General features: G+C 42.0%; 1 protein-coding gene across 1 annotated transcript in view; it reads right to left on the bottom strand.

Moving 5' to 3' along the window:
* MYO1E (myosin IE) overlaps positions 1-18,730 on the bottom strand; it is a 75,825-nt gene extending 57,095 nt beyond the window's left edge. Inside the window, 3 exon segments of the mRNA XM_021532031.2 lie at positions 18,398-18,409; positions 18,412-18,648; positions 18,650-18,730. Coding sequence (XP_021387706.2) covers positions 18,398-18,409; positions 18,412-18,648; positions 18,650-18,730 — 330 coding nt within the window.
* Between the last annotated feature and the right edge of the window lie 4,577 nt (positions 18,731-23,307).

Here is a 23,307-nt window from a genome sequence, read left to right as displayed (position 1 = left end):
CAAATGCTGAATTGCAAATGAAGATTTTGGCTTGCAGCACTTTTACACAAACCCACATTAAACTGTGATGTACCTTGCTTTCAACTTCTGGACTCATTCAATTTCAGACCTCTGACTCAAACCCACATGAACTGAAATAATATTGAATTAAAATACAAACAAAAACCAACTGAATTACTTTTTCAACTAAGCATAATATTCTGATACAGACAATACAACTGTTCAGTGAATAGTGTCTCATTCCCTCCATCCCGAACAACCTGGACATGAACAGATGCTAAGACTATCAAAATCCTTTAACTTCTGGCTGCTGCAATTCATTACACTGGTGAGGTCCATAAAGTAACTTCACCATTTTCTACATTCCATATTACATGCAAGATTTATGTTTTTTTTTTTTTTTAATAAAGTTCTAGTTTACAAAATAACTTGCACTCAAATAGCTTCTTCCAAGCTTATGTGACAGCTTGATAAACAATGTACTCCTTATCACCCCATCTAGACCTTCCAAGCATGCTATAAATGCTGCCTTTGACTCCATCTTGCCTAACAGAATTACAATTTTAAATGGTGTGCTAAAAGAGCAACCCAAATGCAATACCAGCAGCTGTGGCTTTAGGTGGTACCAGGTAAGGGTGCAGTGCTGCCACTCAGCCCTGACTGAGCACCACAGCACGAACAGGCACCCACTGCAGTTCAACTTCATCTTATTTCTAACTATGCTGTGCAGAATTCTCATTAACTTTGACAAATCATTCCAATACAGTTTCCTTCTAACTTGCTCCTTTGCCTTCCTCACATCTGACCTAGAAACATTAAGGCACCTCTAAGTTAGAATGAGAATCAGAAGGAAAGCAAGAAATGTTGGGAGCATTCCAGAAGCAATACCAAAACCAACCTCTTAAAAAAAATTGACACTTTTTACAGGCTTCCCCAATGCTGACTAAGGGCTGAACATGCTGTATTAGCATTTGGATAATCCTAAACCTGCAGACACATTTCCAGGGCTTTTACTGTAGTTCCTGGAAGGGAGCAAGAGTTTTGTTCCATTTTCAAGTTGCCCAAGATCATTCTCTTATTCTGCTCCTAGCCAGCTGCCCGGGTTTGTGCCTTTGACCTGTGAGCACTATTCATTCCTGTCTCAGCTGGCCTGTGGCTTCTGCAGCAGTGGGCACGCAGGGCTCAGGGCTTCCCAGGCATGATTCAGGACAGACAGCTCCCAATCCTGACCTGGATTCAGGCATTCCTCACTGAGGCTCAGCAGAGTACCAGTCTTTACATAAACATTGCTTAGATTTTGCCAAATGTAATCAACCAGAGGATAATTCTGAATAAAGGACTGTGGTAAAGTCTTTTTTTAATAAGTAGCTTGAGGTTCTTTGGGACATAAACAGTGAGTAAACAAAGTTCATCATGAATTATTCAACACCTAAAATACTGAAACTCATTGAGGCTTTCAAAACCAAAATTCTTCTAATTATGAACACACAATTCAAAAAGAACAAATAATCATGAAATATCCAGGTATCTGTAATAACTTGCCACTTTTATTTACGCCTACTAAGGTTTTGTTGAGAAGAAAACCATTTGCTTCTGCAAAAAGTATTTAGGTCAATTATCAGTTGCAAGACTGCACAGAAAGACAATTTTGGGACAGCCTGTTTTTAAGTATATTGTCATTTATAAAAAATACATTTAAAAAAAAGGACAATCCACACATCTTATGTATTCCTCCTTGTCTGCACATTTCAGATGACTAACTGAAACCCTATGTTACAGATTCCATCTAACCTATCCCACTGAAATGAAGGACAATTTGTTCCACTCCTTACAGAGCTGGATCTTCAAATATCTTCCAAGATAACTTTACACAAACATAGACAAAAGAGTATCAACAAAACTAAGTCAAATAAGTCCAAATCAAACAAGACCAGAGGAACTCCTTATCCAGATGTTTTTTAAAAACAATCAAGGTATGAAGGCTGCCAGGAGCTAACCAATCTGTGAGTCTTTGCTATGTTGCCATTGAGAATACAATTTTTAGTATTTCAAAGTTACTCCTTGTTAACAACCCAATTAATGAAAGCTATCAGAATCACCTATGTTAAGGAAAACCTTGGGGTTTCCTCTTCACATTTTTTCAAAATAAAAAAAGAACACAGTGGCAGGAACTGTTCTTTATTAAAACTTGTAAATTGTTTACAACACAACAGAAACACAAAATAACCCCTACTGTAGTTCCTGTTGCATTTAAATGCAGAAACATAACTCAAAGCCTTTGTGCACTGGAATGCCTCATCTAATTTGGCTTTTTAATAGCTAGATGAATAACGCCACTTCACAGTTTCCTATAAAGTTTTTATATGCAGTACTATAAGACCTTATTCTAATATTTCAGATGTCTATTGATTTCATTGCAGTTCAACTTATTGAAAGTCTGTTTTGGATTGCATTTCTCACATTGTCACACATTAGTGAAGCATTCAGAGGCAGCTGCAAAACCAGGAGTGAAATTAGGCAAAAGCTCACAGTTCACAGCCACATCATCTCCTGCTGCTTCAGTCCTGCCAGGTGTAGCACCACAGCCGGTAAGTGGGGCCCACCGAGGTCACCTAAGGGCACCACGCCCCACGGAACTAAAACGTGCTGGAAAAGGGAGAAAGGCACAAGACAGGGAATGCTTTAGCCCTTTGGGTAAATCAGATGGGATTTGAAGCTCTCGGGTTGGTCATTTAGCAACACAGGTTTGGGAGTCTCATTCCCATTCTCAAAACCTCTGCTAAAGCCATAGAATCATAGAATATCCTGCGTTGGAAGGGATCCACAAAAGTTCTGCTCCATGTATAGCACATCCTCAAGAATCCCACCATGTACCTGAGAATGCTGACCAAAATCTGGAACTTTGGCTGGTGCTGTGACAACTGCCCTGGGGAGCCTGTTCCAGTACCCAACCACCCTCTGGGTGAAGAAACTTTCCCTAATGTCCAAACTAGACCGCCCCTCACCCAGCTTCAGGCCATTCCCTCAGTCCCTGTCACTGGTCACAAGAGCAAAAAGATCACTGTCAGCCCCTCCTCTTCCCCTCACGAGGAGGCTGTACCTGCAGTGAGGTCTCCCCTCAGTCTCCCCCAGCTTGACCAGACCCATGCCCCCAGCTGCTCCCCTCACCATCTTCATGCCATGCTTTGGACACTCAAACAGCTCAATACTGTGGTATGTACATATATATGTGGGGTATAACTGCCCCCAGCACTGGAGGTGAAGCTGCCCCAATGCAGAGCAGAGCAGGACATTTCCCCCCTTGTCTGGCTGGTGACACTGGGCTGATGCCCCCATCAGCCTGGCTCTCATGGGTGCCCTCGTGTTGAACCAGGACTCCAGGTCCATTCCTCTGTGGTGCAGTTCTCCAGCCTCTTACTCTCCAGTCTGTATGTACATACTTCAAATAAACATGAGCACAAGTGAGAAAAGCTCGTTTTCTACAAAACACACACAGTTCTATGTATCATATGTGAAAAAATACATCACATATCGGGCACGTGTATGAATCGGACTATTAGATAAGCAGATATGCTTCTGCATACTCCTTGTGCAATGTCTGACTGCCAGGATAATTTTCTTCCTGCTAAAACACAGTAAGAGGAACAGGAGGCAGCCTGCAGCTATCTTGCTTTGCAATTTGCTGCTGTCAAATCTCAATGTTTAGCAAGGGTTGATTTACATACCACTTGCATAGGAGAGCATCAGGTAAAGCCCAGATTTTTAGAGAACAACAGTAGTAATTTAATCACAAATGAGTCAGGAATTGCCTGTTTAGCAGAAGGGTTATCAAAAGGACGAAACCTTGCAAATAAAGTGTCAGAGGTTTTGGTAATTTGTGGGGAAAAAAAGATGCCATGGAACATTTTGCAAGTAAAATTTGAGTCCAGTTGTAAAGCAGCTGTATTGCTCCTAGATAGTCTTGACAGCAAGTTCAAAAATGCTCTACATTTTAAATCATTCAGTGACAGCTTGCATGACAGAAAGGGTTTCCTGTGTCTTCTAACACAAACTTGTGGTCTGTGGGATACAGGCAATACTTAACACCAGCCATTCCACAGATTCCTACTAGAATCCATCCTCAGGATTCTGCCTATTTAATGCTAATGTACCAACTATTGATATCTTTTATTGTACTTTGAAAAATTGTCCAACTCTTGACAGCAGTAACTGTAAGGACTACTACAAAGATAAAAAAATTATTTGTAATCTACTGCTAAAGTCCCATGTTTCATATACAGGCATTTAAGTAATAAGATGACACATAACCATGTTCATGAATTACAAATGTACATCTGTATGTGCACTTTCATGACCTTACTACAAAGTACAAAATAGAACTTCTTTGCCTTTATACAACATATTTCATTGCAAGTTTCCCTGCAGTATGTACTGCCAGGAAAATCTGCACTTTAAAAAGGACCAGGAAAATGATCCAATGTTTACACACATCATTGCCTGAGCAAGCCTAAACCTGTTTAGAACTACTAGTAAAAGCGTAGCTTAGACATCCCATTACATCATTAGAGATAACATTTGAGGGATAAACCCCCTAAATCACCCTGAAAGCCTTCAATGAAATGCATCATGTCCTTTGGCATTTGCAGCTGAAGACAAAAGACCTCTGCAAAGGCTTACTGAGAGTTAAAGCTGTAGAAGGGAAGGCATAAGAAAGGCATCTGTAGAGGGTGAGAGCTAAGACCAGACTCAGGAAAGTATTTCAAAGGCACATGGCTGTTCCGTGGGTAGGAGGACATTTCCCATACGAGGTAAGAATCAGAGAAGGTGTCAGACTAAACCAATTCCATCAGCAATATTAAAGGCTTATAAACAGATGGAAAGAGCACTACTAAGGTAGAGCTTAAGGAGCAGAACTTCAGATAGAAATTGGAAGCAGCTTGCCTGGACCAGACCAGGCTCCCATCATCTTGCCAGCCCAAACCACTCCACCATTCCCTCTTTTTTCCCTTATTCTCTTTCCTCTTTGTGAAAGTTCTGTCACTAAGGCTACTGTGGACCAAGTCACATTTTCCTCACAGGGGACACAACATAGTTTGCATGTATCATCTGCCAAAACCAGTAGAGGATTCCAGCTCTCTCTCACCCTATAGTTCATTTAGGCTCCTAGAACAGCTCCACAACACAGTCCATGTCAGATATATTCCCCACTCCATCCTTATTAAAATGGCACTAGAACAAAACACCACCCACAGAGTGATCACAAAGGCTCTGCACAGCTTTGGTACTTGGAGAGGTTCTCCCACATTGTCACACTAGAGACTGGAAGGCAGAACAGGAATAAGGGGCCAAACTGTGTTTTACTACAGCTGTAGTAGTAAATGGACAGAACAACAGAAAAGTATTTCCCCCACCTGCCAGTTCTAATATTTACAGTGTCCTGACCTGCCCTGACTTAAAACGCCACCTTAAAAAACCAAAAACTAGTTACAGTTCTTGAATATATTCCAAAGTCTTCAAAAATACAAAGAAAAATAAGAACCTAGGCATCTCATTGAGGTGTGATGCAAAGTAGGTTGGTTCATTTAAAGGAGGTTGACTTCTACTCCCCTGAAGAGTTTCAATTGGTCAGGTACAATTCCAAAACAAGCCCTAAAAGGACACAATTAGCTACAGAATGTAGTTTCATTGTTCACTGTATCCTGTTACCAGCCTGAACATAATTTTAGCTACTAAATTTGAGCTTCTTTGTTTTAGCAATCGGATGATATTAATTTCCCCTTTGTTTTTTTCTTTTCCTGTTTGTACACCTGCACTATCAATGAGCAAACAGCAACAGGATTAGTATTTTATAGTTAACCTACTACTCCATATATGTAAAGAGCATGATAATAAAATATTTTCAAAGGCCTGGGAAAAAAAACCAAAACAATCCAACACAAACACCATAACAACCCTGACTTCACTTGTAACTTTAAGATCTCAGTGTCGTTACCAGGCAAAATAACGTTGAAATAAAATATATATTCATCCTATGTGCTGTCTGCTTCAGATGTAAAATGAATGACCATAGTTACCTCACCACAGGTAGTTAACATCACAATTACTGACTCTCCACCTACATATTTTGAAGTGCAGACTAGGAAGAACTCCCCAGCATCTTAAGTGCTTCTAGAACAGTAAAAGTTAATACTGTTTTGTTTTTTTTAATTGAAGCCTCCTCCCTGCACCACTCTCCCCCCCCCCCCCCCCCCCCCCCCCCACAAAGTTAAGAGCTATTTAACCATTTTTTAATATCAAGAGACCCAGTACAAACCACGACAGGTGGGTCAGTCAAACTGACAGGACCAGTTTTGCTTGCTTTGTCCCTCCCAGTCCCAGACTGGACTCCAGCCACACTTAGAGAAGCCCCCCCACAGAGCTTCAGGGTAAAGCCTGTTGACTGCTGCATTTTAAATGTATTCTGATCTCAGAATAGACCCACAGATGGGACAAGTGCAGTGAAAAGTCACTTAATGGCCTCAGGTGCAAAAACACCTCAGCCTGCTGTAGCATTAAGAAATGACATGAACAAAAGAAAACCAGATTTCAGTAGGTGAACACTCTCGAGGTGTGTCAGACTAAATACCTCTTCATGACTAATTCATTAACTGTGGTAACACACTCCTCCATTACAAACTACCACCTTCAGAACATCCATCGGAGCATCCTCAGTGGTTTATGAAGTACCTGTCTCTAATCTCAGGGTACAGCCTGTACTGTCAGTACAGCCCAAACAGACTTGCTTCAGCACTTGTCAGCTTTCACACCGTTAAGCCTCTTTTCAGAATAAACAGCTCTTAAATTCTTCTCCCCGAAAGAAATGCTCATTCTGGGAAAAAAACCAGTTGTTCAAGTCTATAAACTTATCCTGTGGCATTGAAACAGGGATTTAAAACTCTCCATTACATTCTATTCTTCTGGATCGTTTTCAGACATTCTTTTCTTATTCAGAACTGGAGGGTTTTAGTTCTGTCAAGACTGTGTCCATAAAGGATTAATTTTAGACATTCTGACACATGCAGCTGAAATTATTTAGTCTCAGTTCAAGTACAGATTGCTATAATTGAGGACAAGAAAAGGTCAATCTCAGGACTAATAAAATAAAGATTAATTCTTGCAGTCCTTAGTTTGTCTTTTTACTGGTGAATTGCATGGAAGCAGATAAAGTAGCCAGCCACTCCAGCAGGAAGTAGTGCCTACACTGTCAGCGATTAAAATGCTCTTCTGAAATATATTGTATTTGCTTCTTTCCCATACAGCTTTAGTAGTGACTATTTAAGAAAGCAGATTTAGGGCTTGGGGTTCTCACCTCACTCCTAAATCTGTACAGAAGACATGAGCCCTTTCCCGTAAAAGTCTCAGGAAAAATATCAGGGAGAAAGTTAGGAGATGAAGTAAGTTTGATGTTCCAAATATTGTTTCCTTTTCCACAGTTAAATACTTAAGTGCTCATTTCACTAAAGTACTCAGTAACACTCACTAATTCCAACTCTCTACAACACAAAATACACCACTACTAATGTGTAGACGAATGGAAGCTCCACTGGAGAACAAGGATAATACAAATAAATACAAACTTTAAGTACTGCCAAGAGTCAGGCCCACCTATCTTAAGGGACCCCACCAGTGCCACCGACCACCACCATGCAGAGCAGCAAAGGAAATGACCCCTGGAACCATGGTTGGAGGCAGGTTAGGTTGCCCAGGAACACTGTATCACCTCTCTCCTTTAGTGAGGGATGTCCACTCTGTCTAGAACAATACCAAATATGGGAATAAGTAGCCACTGCCCTGTTTCCTCTCAAGTGCTCCTAGAATGTACCAAGAATAAAAACATAAACGGCAGGAAGAAACCACTGCTGTTCATGAACTTACTCTGCATATTGAGATCAGGTCTCTGTGGACTGGGTGTGCTGGTATTTCAGGCATTAAGAACCCTGTAACCAGAATTCCTATTACCACTAGAAAAGCTTTAACAAACAGTACTCATGGGAACAGCAGTTAAGACTCGTGTAGCAGCCAGCTGGGTTACTGACACTGGTACTGGCAAACCAAGTACTCCTTTCAGCATTACAACTGCCAGTTAGCAATTGTCTATGTGAAATAATGAATCCATTCTCTGTGCTGCTGAAGTTCAACCTCTTTGTAGCCTCACACGTCATTATATATTCCTGAGACTGAGGTCAAAGTCACTGGAGGCTACAAAGAACACATATTCTGTGTGCTTGAAGGCAACTTCAAGCTAGATCAGATTAATCTCCTTTATTGTATATACTTTTTAAAATCACAACAGAAGCCATTTCAGTTTTAGCAAATCTATGTTTTGCTGACAACACACCAGAATATACGCTGATTTGTTATTTAAAGCAAGTATCAAATTAGGCAAATTCCTATTTTCTCCAATACACTGAATCTAGTCCTTTACTGCTATGCAGATACATATTATAGAATGCTGAGAGACAAGAGTGACAATTATAGACAAATATCTAAGCTGCTTAAGAAACCAGGCTCAGTTGTTAGAAACAGGTACTCAACATCATCTCAAGTTTCAGATACTGGATACTCAGGTATTGCCAAGTCCTCTTGTAGGTACACTTCTGACCTGACTTGCTCCGCTGAAGGCCTTCTTTCTCATCTGAAAACATTCATTCTTCAACCTCTGTGGTTGCAACTCAATGCTGGGACAAAAAACAACTAAAGCACAGCAAAACAGCAAAAACAGGGCCCTCTCCTACAAGGAAGTCATTCTCCCCAAGTCTGCTTCAAATGGAGCTCAAGATTTTGCTCATTAAAGGCCAGACCTCCACAGACATACACAGAGCCATAACAGGATCTCATAACAGGATTTGTTACAAAACATCCCAGTTCACTTTTTTCCCTGGGTCAAGTCTAATCCTTCTCTAAAAACCATACCAAATAGCACAGTCTGTAGAAGTTACTCCAACATCTATTTGCTGGCAGTCTCTTCCTATAATGAGGATCACCAACACAACACAGTCCCTGGGTCATGACAGGGCTCTGACCACTGCTCTGCTAGGACTCTGCCCTCAGCCATTGGCAAGTACTGGCCACTAAATGCCCAAGGGCTGCAGAGTCCCAGCCTCAGCTGGGAGAAGAACTCCCCTCCTCACAGCAGCCCTGTGTGCCAGTGCACCAGTGCACCCAGCCAGGGTGGCTGCAGACAGCTGGGATTATGAACTCCCAGCTACCCCAGGAAAAAGCAGGAAGAGATGCTTGCAAAGCCAACAGCCACAGCAGAGCAAACAATGCCCAACAGTCTGGCTACAGCTCGGGATAGAATTACACATTTTTAGCTCTTTTGCAACAGATTTCTCAGCAGGTTCACACTGCTCCTCCATAGGGGGCTTATGTTTCCTGCTCCACCAGGGCCAATCAATTCCAAAAAGTCACCTTACTTCAATCTACTAAAGTCCTGCAGATAGACAAAAACCTGCCAGGATCAAAACTGAACACATCCAAACTGCCCTACTCTGAGAAGTTATTTTTGCTTTTCCACTGCAAAGACCAGAATGTTTTTGTAGGAAACTTTGGTTTGCTGACTCTAGCAATTACTAACCAATATAGCAGTTCCCAGTGTATACTTGAGGGGAAGCACTGAAAAAGGCTTTGGAGACTACCAACAATATAGCATCAAGTTGTGGAAACATGACTGTGAGTAAGGCACAGCTTTTAAGTGGAGAAAAGAAATCCAGCTAAAGTAATTCTGTTCTTAGTGGATGTACTATATTTTAATTGGCCAAGTCAAATACTTGTTTTGTTGGATTCACCCAATTCAGAATTCAGAAACTAATCAAGTTTATACGTGAAGTGGAATATTTCATGGTACAGAAGCTACATGTAATAAAATCATGCTTAGCAATGCATCAGCTTTCACTGTAGCCCAATATTTAGTTCAAATTATGGTAGTAAAGATATCAGGTTTCCTGACAGAAGTAGTGTATTAATTTAACCTGCTCTCATAAAAATTGCAATATGAAGAGCCAACAAAAAATACAGAACTAAGTATGATAAAAGGGTCTAATATAACTATGGATTTCCATGACTAATTATTTTTTCCTAGATAATTTCATCCTATCACTGATTCCTTCAAAAATATAATCTACATTTAGCTAGACAGCAGAAATAATTTCACAAAATACACTTTTATTTTGCCTTACTAGAAGACACCATAGGTTTTATCTCCTAATTCAGACTATACAGACAGCTCATACCTCTATGCTCTGAAAGCAAGAATGGATTTATATCCTTTCTGGAATTAATTCTAACCACATTTTTAATTCCCCATTAAATTTATCTGTAATATGACTGTTTTCAATTACTGTTATAAATACTTTTGCACATTTCTTTTTCTTTAGGTATGCACTGAATACAGGTGGGTATCAGTACAGCAAAACAAATTCTTTCAGAATTAATAAATGGACAAATTAAATGCTCCTCAAATACTGAAAGAATAAAGAAATATTTAAAAGTATGCACTTGCTTTTGAGTTCCATGAAATAGCTTCTAAGATTAGGTTTAACAGAAGCTCTTCCTCAATATGCCTCACGAACACCACTCCCACTTAGCAAAAGTACTTTCCACTTCATCCATCAAAACCTGCAATAAGTCCAAAACCCAAGTGATCGGGAGGTGAACACGCCAGTGTGTGCCAGAAGCAGCACAACAGCTCAAAGATGTTTACAATAACTGGATAAACCTTTGCCCTCTCAATGTTCCTACTACCCCCTCAGAGCAGCAGCACTTCCACACCAAATGAGCTATCACATTCCAGGGCTCACAGCGCCAGGGACTCCAAATGCACTGGCAGCATTAAGCATACTTTGCACACTTCTTCACAAAGCTGTGAATAACGAAGGGTTGGGAGTTATTGCAAAAGCAAATTTGGAAGCACTTAGGCATTTGTGCAGACTTGTATCCTTCAAGGCAGGAAAAAAAAAAACCAAAACAAAACAAGATGAGACAAGTTCTTGACTACCGCTTGGCACTGCAAATCTATTACTAACAAGAGGCTCCAACTTCCATCTTTCCGTATTTCTGCTATTAGCAATATCCAACTCAAAGCACAGGAAAAGACATCAATCACTGCAAAAGAAAACAGTGTGCATTGGTAAACTGCCTAGAATTAAAGCATCACAAATGTTGTGGAATGTCAGACTGAAAACAGAAGACTGTCCTAAGGTGCAAGATCAAACACCAGGCAACATATTTTAAAAGACACAAGCAGGAAAGACTTTAAAGCTGTTGAAAACATTCTGCTTGTTTTATAGAGGGTTATCAGGCTGCGTTGTTCAGACTTGAGTATGACTTCAACACTTAAATTAGACAAGGCTGACCAAGAAGTAGTTACAGACTCAGGCTCAGCTGATGACAGTGATTCAGTGAGTGGTTCTGAGCTGGCACAGAAAAAAAGCCCCACACTTCCTGTACAGGGACAAGTGCAGCAAGTCACTATGAGACTGCTAATCCTCTTTGAAGGATGCCAATAAAAACCTCTCATTTAGACTTCAGATTGCTGAAAAAAGCATGAAAATAGCTTCTAGAAGCACATGTTTTTGTATAAACTATTTATGTCCCCTTTTTTTGAAGGAGTCTAGAGAAAAACATCTGTCATCACTCCATCCCAAAGCCATTGCACTGATCCCCTGAAAGCCAGAAGTGGCTTTTACCAGACACTTCTGGCAGCTGAAAAATCACACACATGACAGGAGAGCAGAGCACCAGACCTATTTTATAATCCTTTTGACACTTACAGGACCGTGTTGATCAGGAAGTATACTTTATACTTTCAACTTCACATTTAGCAAGTTATGTTAATAGATAAGCCTTTGTACTTTAAAAGCACCTTGTAAGTAGGCTTCCCAAAAGCATCACTTCTGATAGCTCTGACTCATGCTCCAATTGCCAACACTGCTTTCCTTGTCAGCTCTCACATTTGTTTTGTTTAAAGAAGTATTTTCAGTTTCAACTAAAAAAAAATTAAATTCAGAATTTTGTAAAAATTACACTTTATAATTTATGAACCCAATCCATGAGTGGTTTTAGTATCAATTAAATGCTGCTATGTCTTTGGAAAAAAACTTTGACCACCCTTCTTCCTAGGCTGTTCACATTATGGAATCTTAGGTTTAGATGTACTCGCTTGTGTAGAGGACACCATCAAACCCCAAAGCTATTTACACATTTATACGAAGCATATTCAACAGAAGGGGCAGAAAACACATATGAGATTTAGCGTGTGGAAAAGCTGTAGACCAAGACACCTTTTCTGATCACAGCAATGACTCAGTCAAGCAGAGAGAACAGATCCCATGTACTGCCAGGACTTCACTGCACACCTGGTGGCCCCAGGGGGTAGTCACAGTTTTGAAGAAGTGAGGGAGGAAAGCAGTAGGTGGAGGATAGGAAAGCTGGAAGATGAGGATGAGTCAGGAGAGGAGTGACAATGTACTTCCTGGGCAGGACAGTAACTGGCATCTCAGGAATGTGGGGAAGGGAGTAGGAGATTGGAAAGACTGAAGGGAGCCCAGGAAGGTCTGACTAAATTACAGCTCCTCACACCCAAGCTGCCCTGGGAGTGCCACGGGAGGCTGAGGTGAAGTCTGAGCAAGGCCTCAGAGACAGCTCTCAGTTCTCATCTGAAGGAAGAAAATTCTTGTTTACTTCCTGCCATGTTTCTCTGATATTTACAAATACTTTTACAGCCATAGTAGAAATTATAAAAGCCAAACAACACATTACAGCTATCCAGAGTCCTCTGACTACAGCAGTTCCAAAGTCAGCAGGCACCCCATATACCTGGAATACTTCCCCATACAAAGGCAGTTCAAAAATCCACTTCAGTCAGAGTTGAAAACAATGTTGGTCATTTGCTAGTGACGAGTATCAACCAGAAAAGCTTCTTGGCAGACCATAGGTCTCCAACAGATGAAAAAATGCATGAGAGAACTTCTATATTATCTTCCCTGAAAGGTTTAGCCATTTGTGCTGAGGTAAACTTTCCTGCTCATATCCATGGTGAGAGTTCAGATAGTACAAATTGGCCTAATTCAAAGAGCTACCAGTAATGCAAGCCAACCCTTTCTTACCAAAGCCTATGCCTAAATTTCTGTGCTTGCAGAGGAACTAAAATATCTTCCAAATCCTTATTTTTGTAGCACACACATATATAAACCCAGAACAAAACCCTTGTTAATTAGGTGCAAAATCCCTTTCTAACACAGTTCTTAATGCCTTTCAGTAGCCACACACCACCTAGACCTGGAATGCAGCTTCCTAAAAAAAGCAGACTGAAGGATTGCATTACAGGAGTGCTTTACGAAACTGAAAAGGAAAGCAGACGAATTTGTCATTTATAACCCATTTATTGTGACAATAACCAGAACCAAAGGGCAAGGGAAAGCTTGACAACATGCAGGCCAGTCCCAGGCTGGCCTGCACCAGCAGAACTACAGTGATCTGTGTCAGAACTCTCCAGGTAACTACAGGAAACTCACTCCCAGGGTTAGCCTGGCAAAGTAAGAGCTGGGAGCCCAGGAGGAAAAACCACCTATCTTTTTGTTCCCTTCCTCATCACAACATGCAGCAACTAAGTTAAGCTTTATTAATACAAAGGAATCTTCTGGGTCTCTGAAGATGTTTATTTCCATGTTCTATACATTACTATCACTAATCTATACATGCATACTATATTAGAATACAAATCCAAACATGCAGGAATTGCATATTCCTTATGCTAAAATTAGGAGTACCAAAACCTTATTCTTTGTAATATACTTTGGATAGAGCAATGCATGACCAATGATACTTTTAGACTAACTCCTACAACTGACAAGAGAATACACTGGTATTTATGAAGTTAAATTAATTTAAATTATTACAAAAGGTGATAATAACAGTTCTGTAAAGAGATGTACAACTTTTTTGTGTTCCAAGCAAGGTAACATATTTTCCATGTTAAGATGGGAACATTACTAAGATTTTACTGAAAACTCGTTAAAGTTTAACATTCAATGTACTAACCATGACAAAACTCAATTTAATTTCATCCATGCAACATGTGCAGCAATGCCTTAAGAACAAGGCAGTGAGACTGGTGAATGTTATTCCTTTAAGTTAAGAAAAAGTGGATGCAAATAATTTGTTTAAACTACTAATAGCGCTGCCACCCCATTTCCTTCACCATAAATTAGTTATGTATGTAGAACAGAAAAAAAACATACCTAGAAGGCAAAAGAGATGAGAAAATTACTTAAGATATACATACACAATCACAGGTTCAGTTTTCAGCTGCAAAAGTTGCATTTGAGTAACAATCTGCATACATTAGTGTCTTCTGAAAAAGTGCTCTAACATGCCCAGTATATCCATAATCATTCTAGAGGTCTAAACTAGAAACAAAAACAAGCACGCACACAAGCCTAAACAAAACACACTAAGTACTACTGTGTTTCAGTATATATTATATATAAGCCAGAAAGAAACATCATATAGCTGGAAGATTTTCCATTAATGCACCTCGAGACATAATGCAAAGCACATGCTGTTACCCTCCCTAGTATTCCACCTTTGGCAGAAAGCAAGGTTTGAGCTTAGGCTACTGTCTGCAGCACCAAACAGAAAAGCACCCTTCAAATACAGAAGCATCACTGTCTTGCCTGTGACTTCCCTGCAGAAAAAAAATACTTAATGTAGTCACATATTCACTATTTCAGGACCAAATCCTAAAGGCCAGCAAGTCCCCTCAGGCTAATCCAGTCAGTCATTTCTGCAGACTTTCATAGGCACTACATGGAATCAAGATATCCTCAGCTTCTTGCTGGGCTATAAACATCTGCCCTTTTCTGATGTCAAACTCCTATAAAAATGTTCCTTTTTAAAAATCAGCCTTCCATCCTTGCTGAAGAGATGGAACCAAGAAGACAGTACGCCCAGATAAAATGCACATACTGACCACAATGTTACAAAAGATTGGTTAGCACTGAAATACTGGCTAAAGGTAACATAGAAACACATTGGGTTTTCTAACATAAGTATATTAGACAACCCTGTCTTGCTCAACAACTTGTGAGCTTATCCAAATACTGCTCATCCTGTTTTCTCTTGGGAGCTTTCCCTTCTCTGCCCAACAAATTGGTACTAAACCTCAGCAGAACTACTCTGAAACAGAGATTATGCAAAAGCAGGCAAAGTTAATCACTGACAGGTTGTTGTTGGAGTGTTTATTTGATTTTTGTGGTTGGTTTATGTTCTAAATATAGTAGCAGTTTATGCCTTAGAAAATACTTGCTGATTGACATTCAAAGTTTTATCCTTAGAAGAGTCAAAGCTGCTGACAGTACTCAGGGGAACAATTTTGCCCTGAAGACTAAAGAGCTACTTTAAATGAAAGGTCCAGGATAATTTTTGTAATGTGGCACAGATTCTCTATCTAATTCAAGATCTCCCAATGCATGTCCATGAACTACCCCATGACATGAAGGTTCTAACTCACAGTATAACAGCATAAAGTTCAGCTGACCATATGCTTCTCTTTCGAGCAAGTTCCAGCTTAGTTTCACCATGAGACTTCCTTAATATTACAGATAGAGTCCTTCACTGGAGTGGAACTACTTGGCACTGACATAGTATGCATTTTTTGAAGACTTAAAAACTTCAGCTAAGCTGTTAGAGGCTTTTAGGATTTTTTTTATTTTGAACTTAAAACACTGAAACACAAAGCTAACAAAATTGATGCACTTAAAGAGAAAAATTTCAAGCTGCCAGATGTTCCTTAGTTTTGTCAGTTTTACTAGTTTTGCCCACTGATGCTCATTCCCACCTTGTACTGCCATGTAAAATCATGAAACAGCTCACCCAATCCATGCTTGCAGATCTCCTGAAACCACCCTGTTAACTTGTCATAGATATCGATCTGGATTAAAAATAAGCCAGCCGAAAGAAGCAGACATGTTGCTAAGTGCAGAGAGCTTTGTGGCGTGCCAGCTGAGCTGGGCGGGGCAGTGCACCATGGCAGGAACTGGCAAAGGCAACAGGGACAGAGCAGGGACAGAGCAGGGACAGAGCAGGGACAGAGCAGGGACAGAGCAGGGACAGAGCAGGGACAGAGCAGGGACAGAGCAGGGACAGAGCAGGGACAGAGCAGGGACAGAGCAGGGACACCGGTCACTGCTTTGCTCGGTCAGATGGCCCCAAAGAACCAACAGCACCTGGTGTCACTGGCAACTCAGCACCCTACACTGGGGACCCTGTCAGAACAGGAAAGGGTCACTCTAGGGTCTACAGTGAAGAAGATATGGCAGAAAAGACTCGATTTAGAGAACACAAAACACCTGCAACATTCAGCTTCTTTCACCTTCCAGACCTCAAAACTGTTAAGACAAAAATAAGGGGAATAATGTGAGTTTTTAATACAGCACAGAGGATAAGTATAAAGTTTCAGGATATTAGTAGCATGATTCATGTTCATCAGCAGTCATCATAAGTCCTGCTAGGCAATCCTTCTGCCAACTCAGTTACAAAATACTACCTTCTAATGACTTATCAAGCAATGGTTTGGGGAAAATTATTTGAAAAAGCAGCACTTTCAAAAACATTTTTTTCTGCTTTTGTTGTAATAATTGCTTACCAATAATCTTAAAATGCAACTCATATTATTTTGAGATATCACAGTGAAAAACTACTTCAGTATCAAATTAAAAGCTGGGGAATATCTGTCTGAATACATCCCTAAAAATTGTATCTTGTGGAAGAAATTGTCTTATTTTGATAAAGTAAATCTCACAGAGTATGCTGCCAGTTAGTTACATGTATTTACAGAAACTATTGTGATTAAAACTTCTCATTACAAATGAATGAATGGACCCCACAGCAGATGAACTAACAGACTGATCTCAAAGTATTAAAGGTAACAGGCAGACATATCTGAAGCACCTGCAACAAAGATTTCCAGCCCCATTTAACATGTCGGCAGTCTAAGCAATGACCCAGCCTCTGCCAACCAGCCCATAGGTGCACAGGTGTCCGTGACACAGCAGGTACTTGAGGAGCAAAGATTAAGGCTAATCTGAATCACCTGGCAAAACAATCAACCTCCAGGGAACACAAGCACCTATCTTATTCAAAGCTCCTTACCAAAAACAGGTTTATAAAAGCTAGTTGGTATCATTGTCCCCGACTTCAAGAGAAGTTTTAACTTCCTAACTTCTGCAATGCTTTATTTAAAGCAAAGATTTTGCTCCACATAGAAGTAACCAGGTACACCTACACCTTTACTTGCCTCAGGAAGTCAAACCAGAGGCAATGGCAATAAGAAAGGCATCCTTGAAAAGATATTGGGAGTGAAGCTCTGAATACACGAGAATCAGTCTGGTCAGTCTTTAAATCTTAACCTTAGTTAAGCTTTAGCAAAAATACTGCAAAAGTTTTTCAAGTATCTTAACACTCAGACCTTTAGTACTCTGCTTCAGAACAGTTTAAGTAAACTACTTGTTTAAAAGTTATGGATTTTAGCCTAGTTTATTACCACGTAGGATTCTTCACTATTCGTTCTTAGTTCTTGTGTAACAGGTAGACAAAATCTTTATTTGGATTACTTCAGGATGAAACTTATCATCAGTCATCAGGAGGCAATTACTAAAGACAGAGCATGTTCACCTACCGAACCTCAATGTTCCCTCAGTCCAGCACTGAAGGCGTTTTCCTGACATCGCGTCCCCTCGTGCCAACCAGGCGCGCACAGCCCCGGCAGCGGCGGTGCCCAGGCTGCCGGGCCGCCGCTGCGGCACCCCTGAGCGCTCCCGCCGGACAGGGCACCGGAGCGCCTCCGGCACTCGGCGGCACCGCGGGGCCGGGCTGCGGCTCTGCCCGCCGAGACCCCTCCGCCAGCGCCCCCTGAACCACAGGCGTCACCTGTTGTTGTACTACGCCCTGGCGTCCTGACACGGGGTTCCTCCTGCCCGAGGACATCCAAAACCTCTTCGGAAGCCAAGCGGCGGGAGAGGGCGGCACACGCGGCTCGCGCTCCGCAGCGGCGCCGGCCCTGCCCGCGCCCCGCGCCGGGACGGGCGGGTTCGGTACGAGACTGGAGGCACCGACCCGGGTCCGCAGGCCCGGAACCGCCGGCCCTCGGCAAGCGCCCGGCACGGCCCGGCCTCCCACAGGCCGGTGCTGTTACACAACCGCTCCCTGGCCAGGAGCGGGACACGGAGCGCTGCCGCGGCCCCTTCCCGGCACCGCGCGAGGGGACGCGACAGCCGCGCTCCCGCCGCCGCCCCGCGGGCCCCGGCCCCGCCACAGCCGCCGCCGCCCCGCCCGGCCCCCTGCCGCGCTCTCGGCTCACCATCGCTGCTCCTCGGCGCTGCGCTGCCCGCGCCTCTGCCCAGACACGCCGGCGCCCCGGGACGAAGGGACCCGGCGGAGGGAGGGGAGGGGCCAGCGGCTCCGCCCTCCCCGCGCGCGCAGCTCCCGGCGGGGCGGGGCCGGGGCCGAGCGGCGCGGGGCCGGGGCCGGGGCCGGGGCCGGGGCCGGGCGGCGGAGGGGCGAGGGGCCGGGGCCGGGCGGCGCGGGGCGGGCGGCGGAGGGGCGAGGGGCCGGGGCTGCCCCGCGCGGCCGCTGTGTCCATAAATGGAGAGCTCGCCGCGGCGCAGCCAATGGCCGCGCGCCGGGACGTCATTCCCTGAGGGAATCCCGGCCCCGCTGCTCCTGGGGCGCCTCGGGAGAAGCCCCGGTCGGACGCCCTCAGGTGTGCTGCGTGCGCTGCCCTCCTCCCTCGTACCCACAGAACTAAGGTGCTGCTAATCGCTGGAAACACTGGAATGTACGACGCATCTTGTCGCCGGGTGGATGCTGAAACAATTCCTACAGGCATCTCAGAGACGCGAAACAGCCCAGGTGCCTGCAGGCAGCCGGCGTCTGCTCCACGTTGCTCCTTCTGACCAGAACAGAACCAGTACAACTCCAGGGGCTGCGCTTTCTAAGCGATCAAACCAATAAACCCGCCCGAAGCTCACTTCTGTAGTCCTGTTAAACGATCCACCTCAGGCTTGAAGCCCTGTTGTTTGCTCTAAATGGGTTTCCAACACCACTTCTAAGCAAGAATATAAATACAACGGAAACAACATAATGGAACAGTCATAACAGCCAGACTGAGTCATAGGTTGATACTGCCTCCAAACCACTTTGAAAACCACTCATAATAGGTAAAGATCCTGGGTTTCATCAATAGATTGTACTGGGATTTAGTTTACTTCTGATTAAAAAGAAGGGCAGTTATTGGAAAAAATAGGGAGTAGTTTATACACAATATATGTATTTGATTTTCATTGTTTTTATGTAGAAAATAAAGACTCATGTCCACACTAACTTAGAGACTAGGCATAAGTGGATTCACTTGTGACTTCTTGGAGGAGAACACTGCTCTGGCTGCTCCGAGCCAGGTGCTGGTTGTGCAGCCAGATGTGCCAGTGCAGAGGAAGAACAGTGCAGTTCAGCACGTGGCTTTGTCCTCACGGCTCTGACTGCAGGACAGGTGTGATGGGGTGCAGACATTAAACACATGGCTGATCAAGTGTCACAAACTAAAACCACCCTGATGTGCACAACACAGAAATAGGACAAAACTTCAACTATTTGCCTGCCCCCTCTCATGTCCCACAGACTTTAGTGGTTTGGATGAAACACGGCCATCCTTTGGGCATGTTTCATCCATGGTTTTGAAGAATAAACAAAACACTTCTCAGCTCAGCTGGCGTTGCACTGTATAATTATTGATCATGTGAAGCTTGGGATTTCCACAGTGGACTGCTTGGATGTTGGCTGACATTGATAAAAGAGGTAGGTAATATTTTCATTGAGAAAACAGCTGGGTGGCAAATATGACCTGCAGCAGCTATTAAAGCAAAAATATATCTGATAGTGCTAATAGTGCACAGAACTTCACAGGAAGTAAGTTTTGCACTTTGATTCTCTACAGAGGGTAAGGTAAATACAGCAGTTTTATGGAAATAGAACAAAAATAATTTGCCTAGTATTTCATTCAAACATGGAAGTGTTATATAAAATTGAGGCTGATAAAAAGCAATTAAAACAGTCCTGCAAGAGTCCAGAGACTGTATGTATATTGGGCCAACAGAAGATAGAAAATCAGTACAGGTTTTGTAAGTTTTTCTATTTGCTTTGCATCAGGGTCTGTTTAATGTACTGGTTAATTTTCTTAAGACATATAATATATTTATATGTGTTTATATACATAGAAGCATCTTTATAACAAGTCATGAATGACAAGAAACAAGGTTGTGGAAGAATAGTTAAAAAGTGCATCCACACTGGCCAGCTAATCAAGAAACTGGTCCTGAGTTCACTGAAATGAATGTGTGCTACTGGGTCCATCTACTCTACATGGACTACAAGATGACTTTGAACAAGATTTCTGGAGCCGAAAGAACTGGTGCTATGCATCTGCATGGACCTTTGCTAAGCACCAAGTGGACCAAGCACAGTCTAATTCACAGTAAACTCTTTTCATGCTTTTAAACATTCTACTTATTTTAATGATAAACATCTAATTCCCAAGCTGCCTGTATTAACTGAATTATACTTATTCAACATCCTTGCTTAGAAGCACGAGAAAGCATTTCCCCTTGAATGTCAGTGGTGGTGTGCCTGAATGGTCTGCATGCCTGGGCTTCTCCAGCCAAGAATGTTCAATTCATTCCTGACAAAGGCAGAACCCACATTTTCATACTGAGGAGTTCTAGCAGAGTAAAGAGGAATGTCACAGCACATGCCACGGAGACAGCCACAATACACAGAGTATCCCCATACAATTTCAGCAGGCTTTAAGCATTCTCCCATACAGAGTAACACCATACCACACCAGAAGGCTTCAGGCATCTGCCCATACAGAGTAACATCACCTGAGAAAGCTGCAAGCATCTGTTCTTTCTTGTTCTTTAGCCCAACCTTTCATACTCTCATGTTGATGCAGTGCACCTGTGTGCCCTCTGTGTGCCTCTGTTCCCTTTGGGATTGGTCAGTGCCCCTGGGCACTCCATGGCTCATTGCTGTCAGTGCTGCTCACCTGCTTCTCACAGCTGAGCCCACTGAGGATGAGGCTTGACCCAGCCCCGCTCCCAATTACCACAAACTGTGCGCCTACAGAGGAACCCCTGTACTTTTAAATTATGCGCAAAACTTAGAAGTGGTGACATTTCTATCAAAACATTAGTATGGACGGGATACCTTTCAAAGACCTAAGTTGAAAAGATTTAAGAAAAATTCCCTGTATCAAGAACTCCCATCAGTTTTTTTCAGCGCGTGTATTGTCTGACAGTCTGTCTGGTTAGTAACACCTACAGCTCATGCACACAAGTGCTAACATCAAGAATTATTTTGAAGATATTTTCTAGCTGTGAACAGTTGCACTGCTTGATTCTCCCAATACTGATCACTAGTGCTAAGCTTTGGGGAAATATTAAAGGACAAGCTTCGCTTCAGTGTCTCAGGAGGTTTATTAGCTCAGCATTTGGGATTTGCAGGGGCTGGTCCAGGCTCAGCAATCACTGAAGTGACTACATGGTGCAGCTGGTAACTCACACGTGCCTTTCCACCTACCCACTGCCTGAGCAAGACTGTGCCAGCACCAAACAGGGATCAGCCTGGTGCTAAACTGTGCAAAGACTAAACTGACTGAAAAAGGAGCAAGGTCTTTATCTCTGGAAAAGCCACAGAATAAAGCTTTCCCTTGCTCTCCATTCTAAAAACATTATTATGGCTTCAGAAAGAAATAACTCTTATGAGAAGTTAGTGAGTCTGGAAAAGATTAGAAATTGTAATAAAATAAGCACTGCTCTGACTGCTTTCTAACTGGCTAAAAAATGACAGCAAAGCGGAAAAAAAAAGGCATTAGTGCTTTTCTCTTACTAAAGACTATAATTGAAATAAGTTTTGTAAGTCACATATTTGTCTTCTATGGACCAGAATAATTTAATTAATAATTTAATTAATGCTTGAAAGCTATTAAAATAAGGCTTAATACCCTTAACAGCACATCATTCTTTTGGTTAAAAACCACATAGTCTGGTATTCCTTACAAAGATGAAGGACTTTTGTAATAGAAAAACAAATTATATTAGATTAAGAAAATGTTGAAAATTTCATGTATTTTTTTCCCTGTATTTGCCTTCCAAAGAATACAGACACTTCTGAATTGTAACATTTTCTTCTAAAATGCAGATGGTTACACTCGGCCTTCAGTTACACTTGGAGCATGTAGAATTCTATTTACAGGAAATAAAAAATGGATTCAGCAATTTCTTCTTGTGAAATATAGGGAGGGAGAAACAAAATAGCATGTATAAAACAAAGGCAGAATTTTATTACTTAAAATGTGACAAAATCAGTGATTAGGACTGGAAAACTAGGTTGGAAAACAGTATGCTATTTTCATTGTAGCTTTCTTTAACTCTCTGTGCCTAATAAAATTTCTTCTTTCCTCTCTGTTGTTGGCCTCAAATGAGAGCAGCATTTTCCTGTTCAGAAAACATGCCCTTAACGTGTTCAACGTGTCCATCCAAAGTACCACTGGAATAAAAAGTACAGCAACAAAATCACCAGCCCTTTTACATCCTCTGCTTGGTTTGAGGTTTTTGAGGAAAAATAGCACGTGTCTCTTTCACTCTGGATCTGATTAAGAGAAACCTCAGATGTAAGAGATACTTAGAATTCAGGGAGTTGAATTTTTCTCCAACTGCAAACCAAAACATATGAATAATGCTGTTATTTGCAAGGCTGGTATAAACCTGGAAGAAATCCACAAAGACTTGGTAACCGAGGAGTTCTGCCTCTTGTGTTCCTGTGATTGAATTCAGCTAAGCCGTGTACATTCACAACAACAAAATTACAAGGAATTTTTTTTTTCCCCTAAGAGGGAGACTTTTTTGCAACATTACACAGGCTTTTAAGATGAAAACTTTATGCTATGATGGGAAACCTGATCTAGCATCAAAATTAGCCTTGCTCTGAGCAGGGAGTTGGACTATATTCCCTCTGAGATCCCTTCCAGCCTAAATTGCTCCGTTCTGTACTTCTGTGATTGTATAAGTGGGGCTCAATTAATGAGCTAGACAACTGAAGACTCCAGAATAAATTAATATTCTTGATGCTGTGCCTTGATAAAAAGATTGTGATATGAACCTTCCTTTAAGAAAATAAATCTCTATGTTCAATATGAATTACACTGAGGATGTAATG

This window comes from Lonchura striata, chromosome 11, assembly GCF_046129695.1.
Source record: "Lonchura striata isolate bLonStr1 chromosome 11, bLonStr1.mat, whole genome shotgun sequence".
NCBI lineage: Eukaryota > Metazoa > Chordata > Aves > Passeriformes > Estrildidae > Lonchura > Lonchura striata.
The sequence above is the reverse complement of the archived record's forward strand: the minus strand, read 5'-3'. Positions and strand labels throughout refer to the sequence as shown.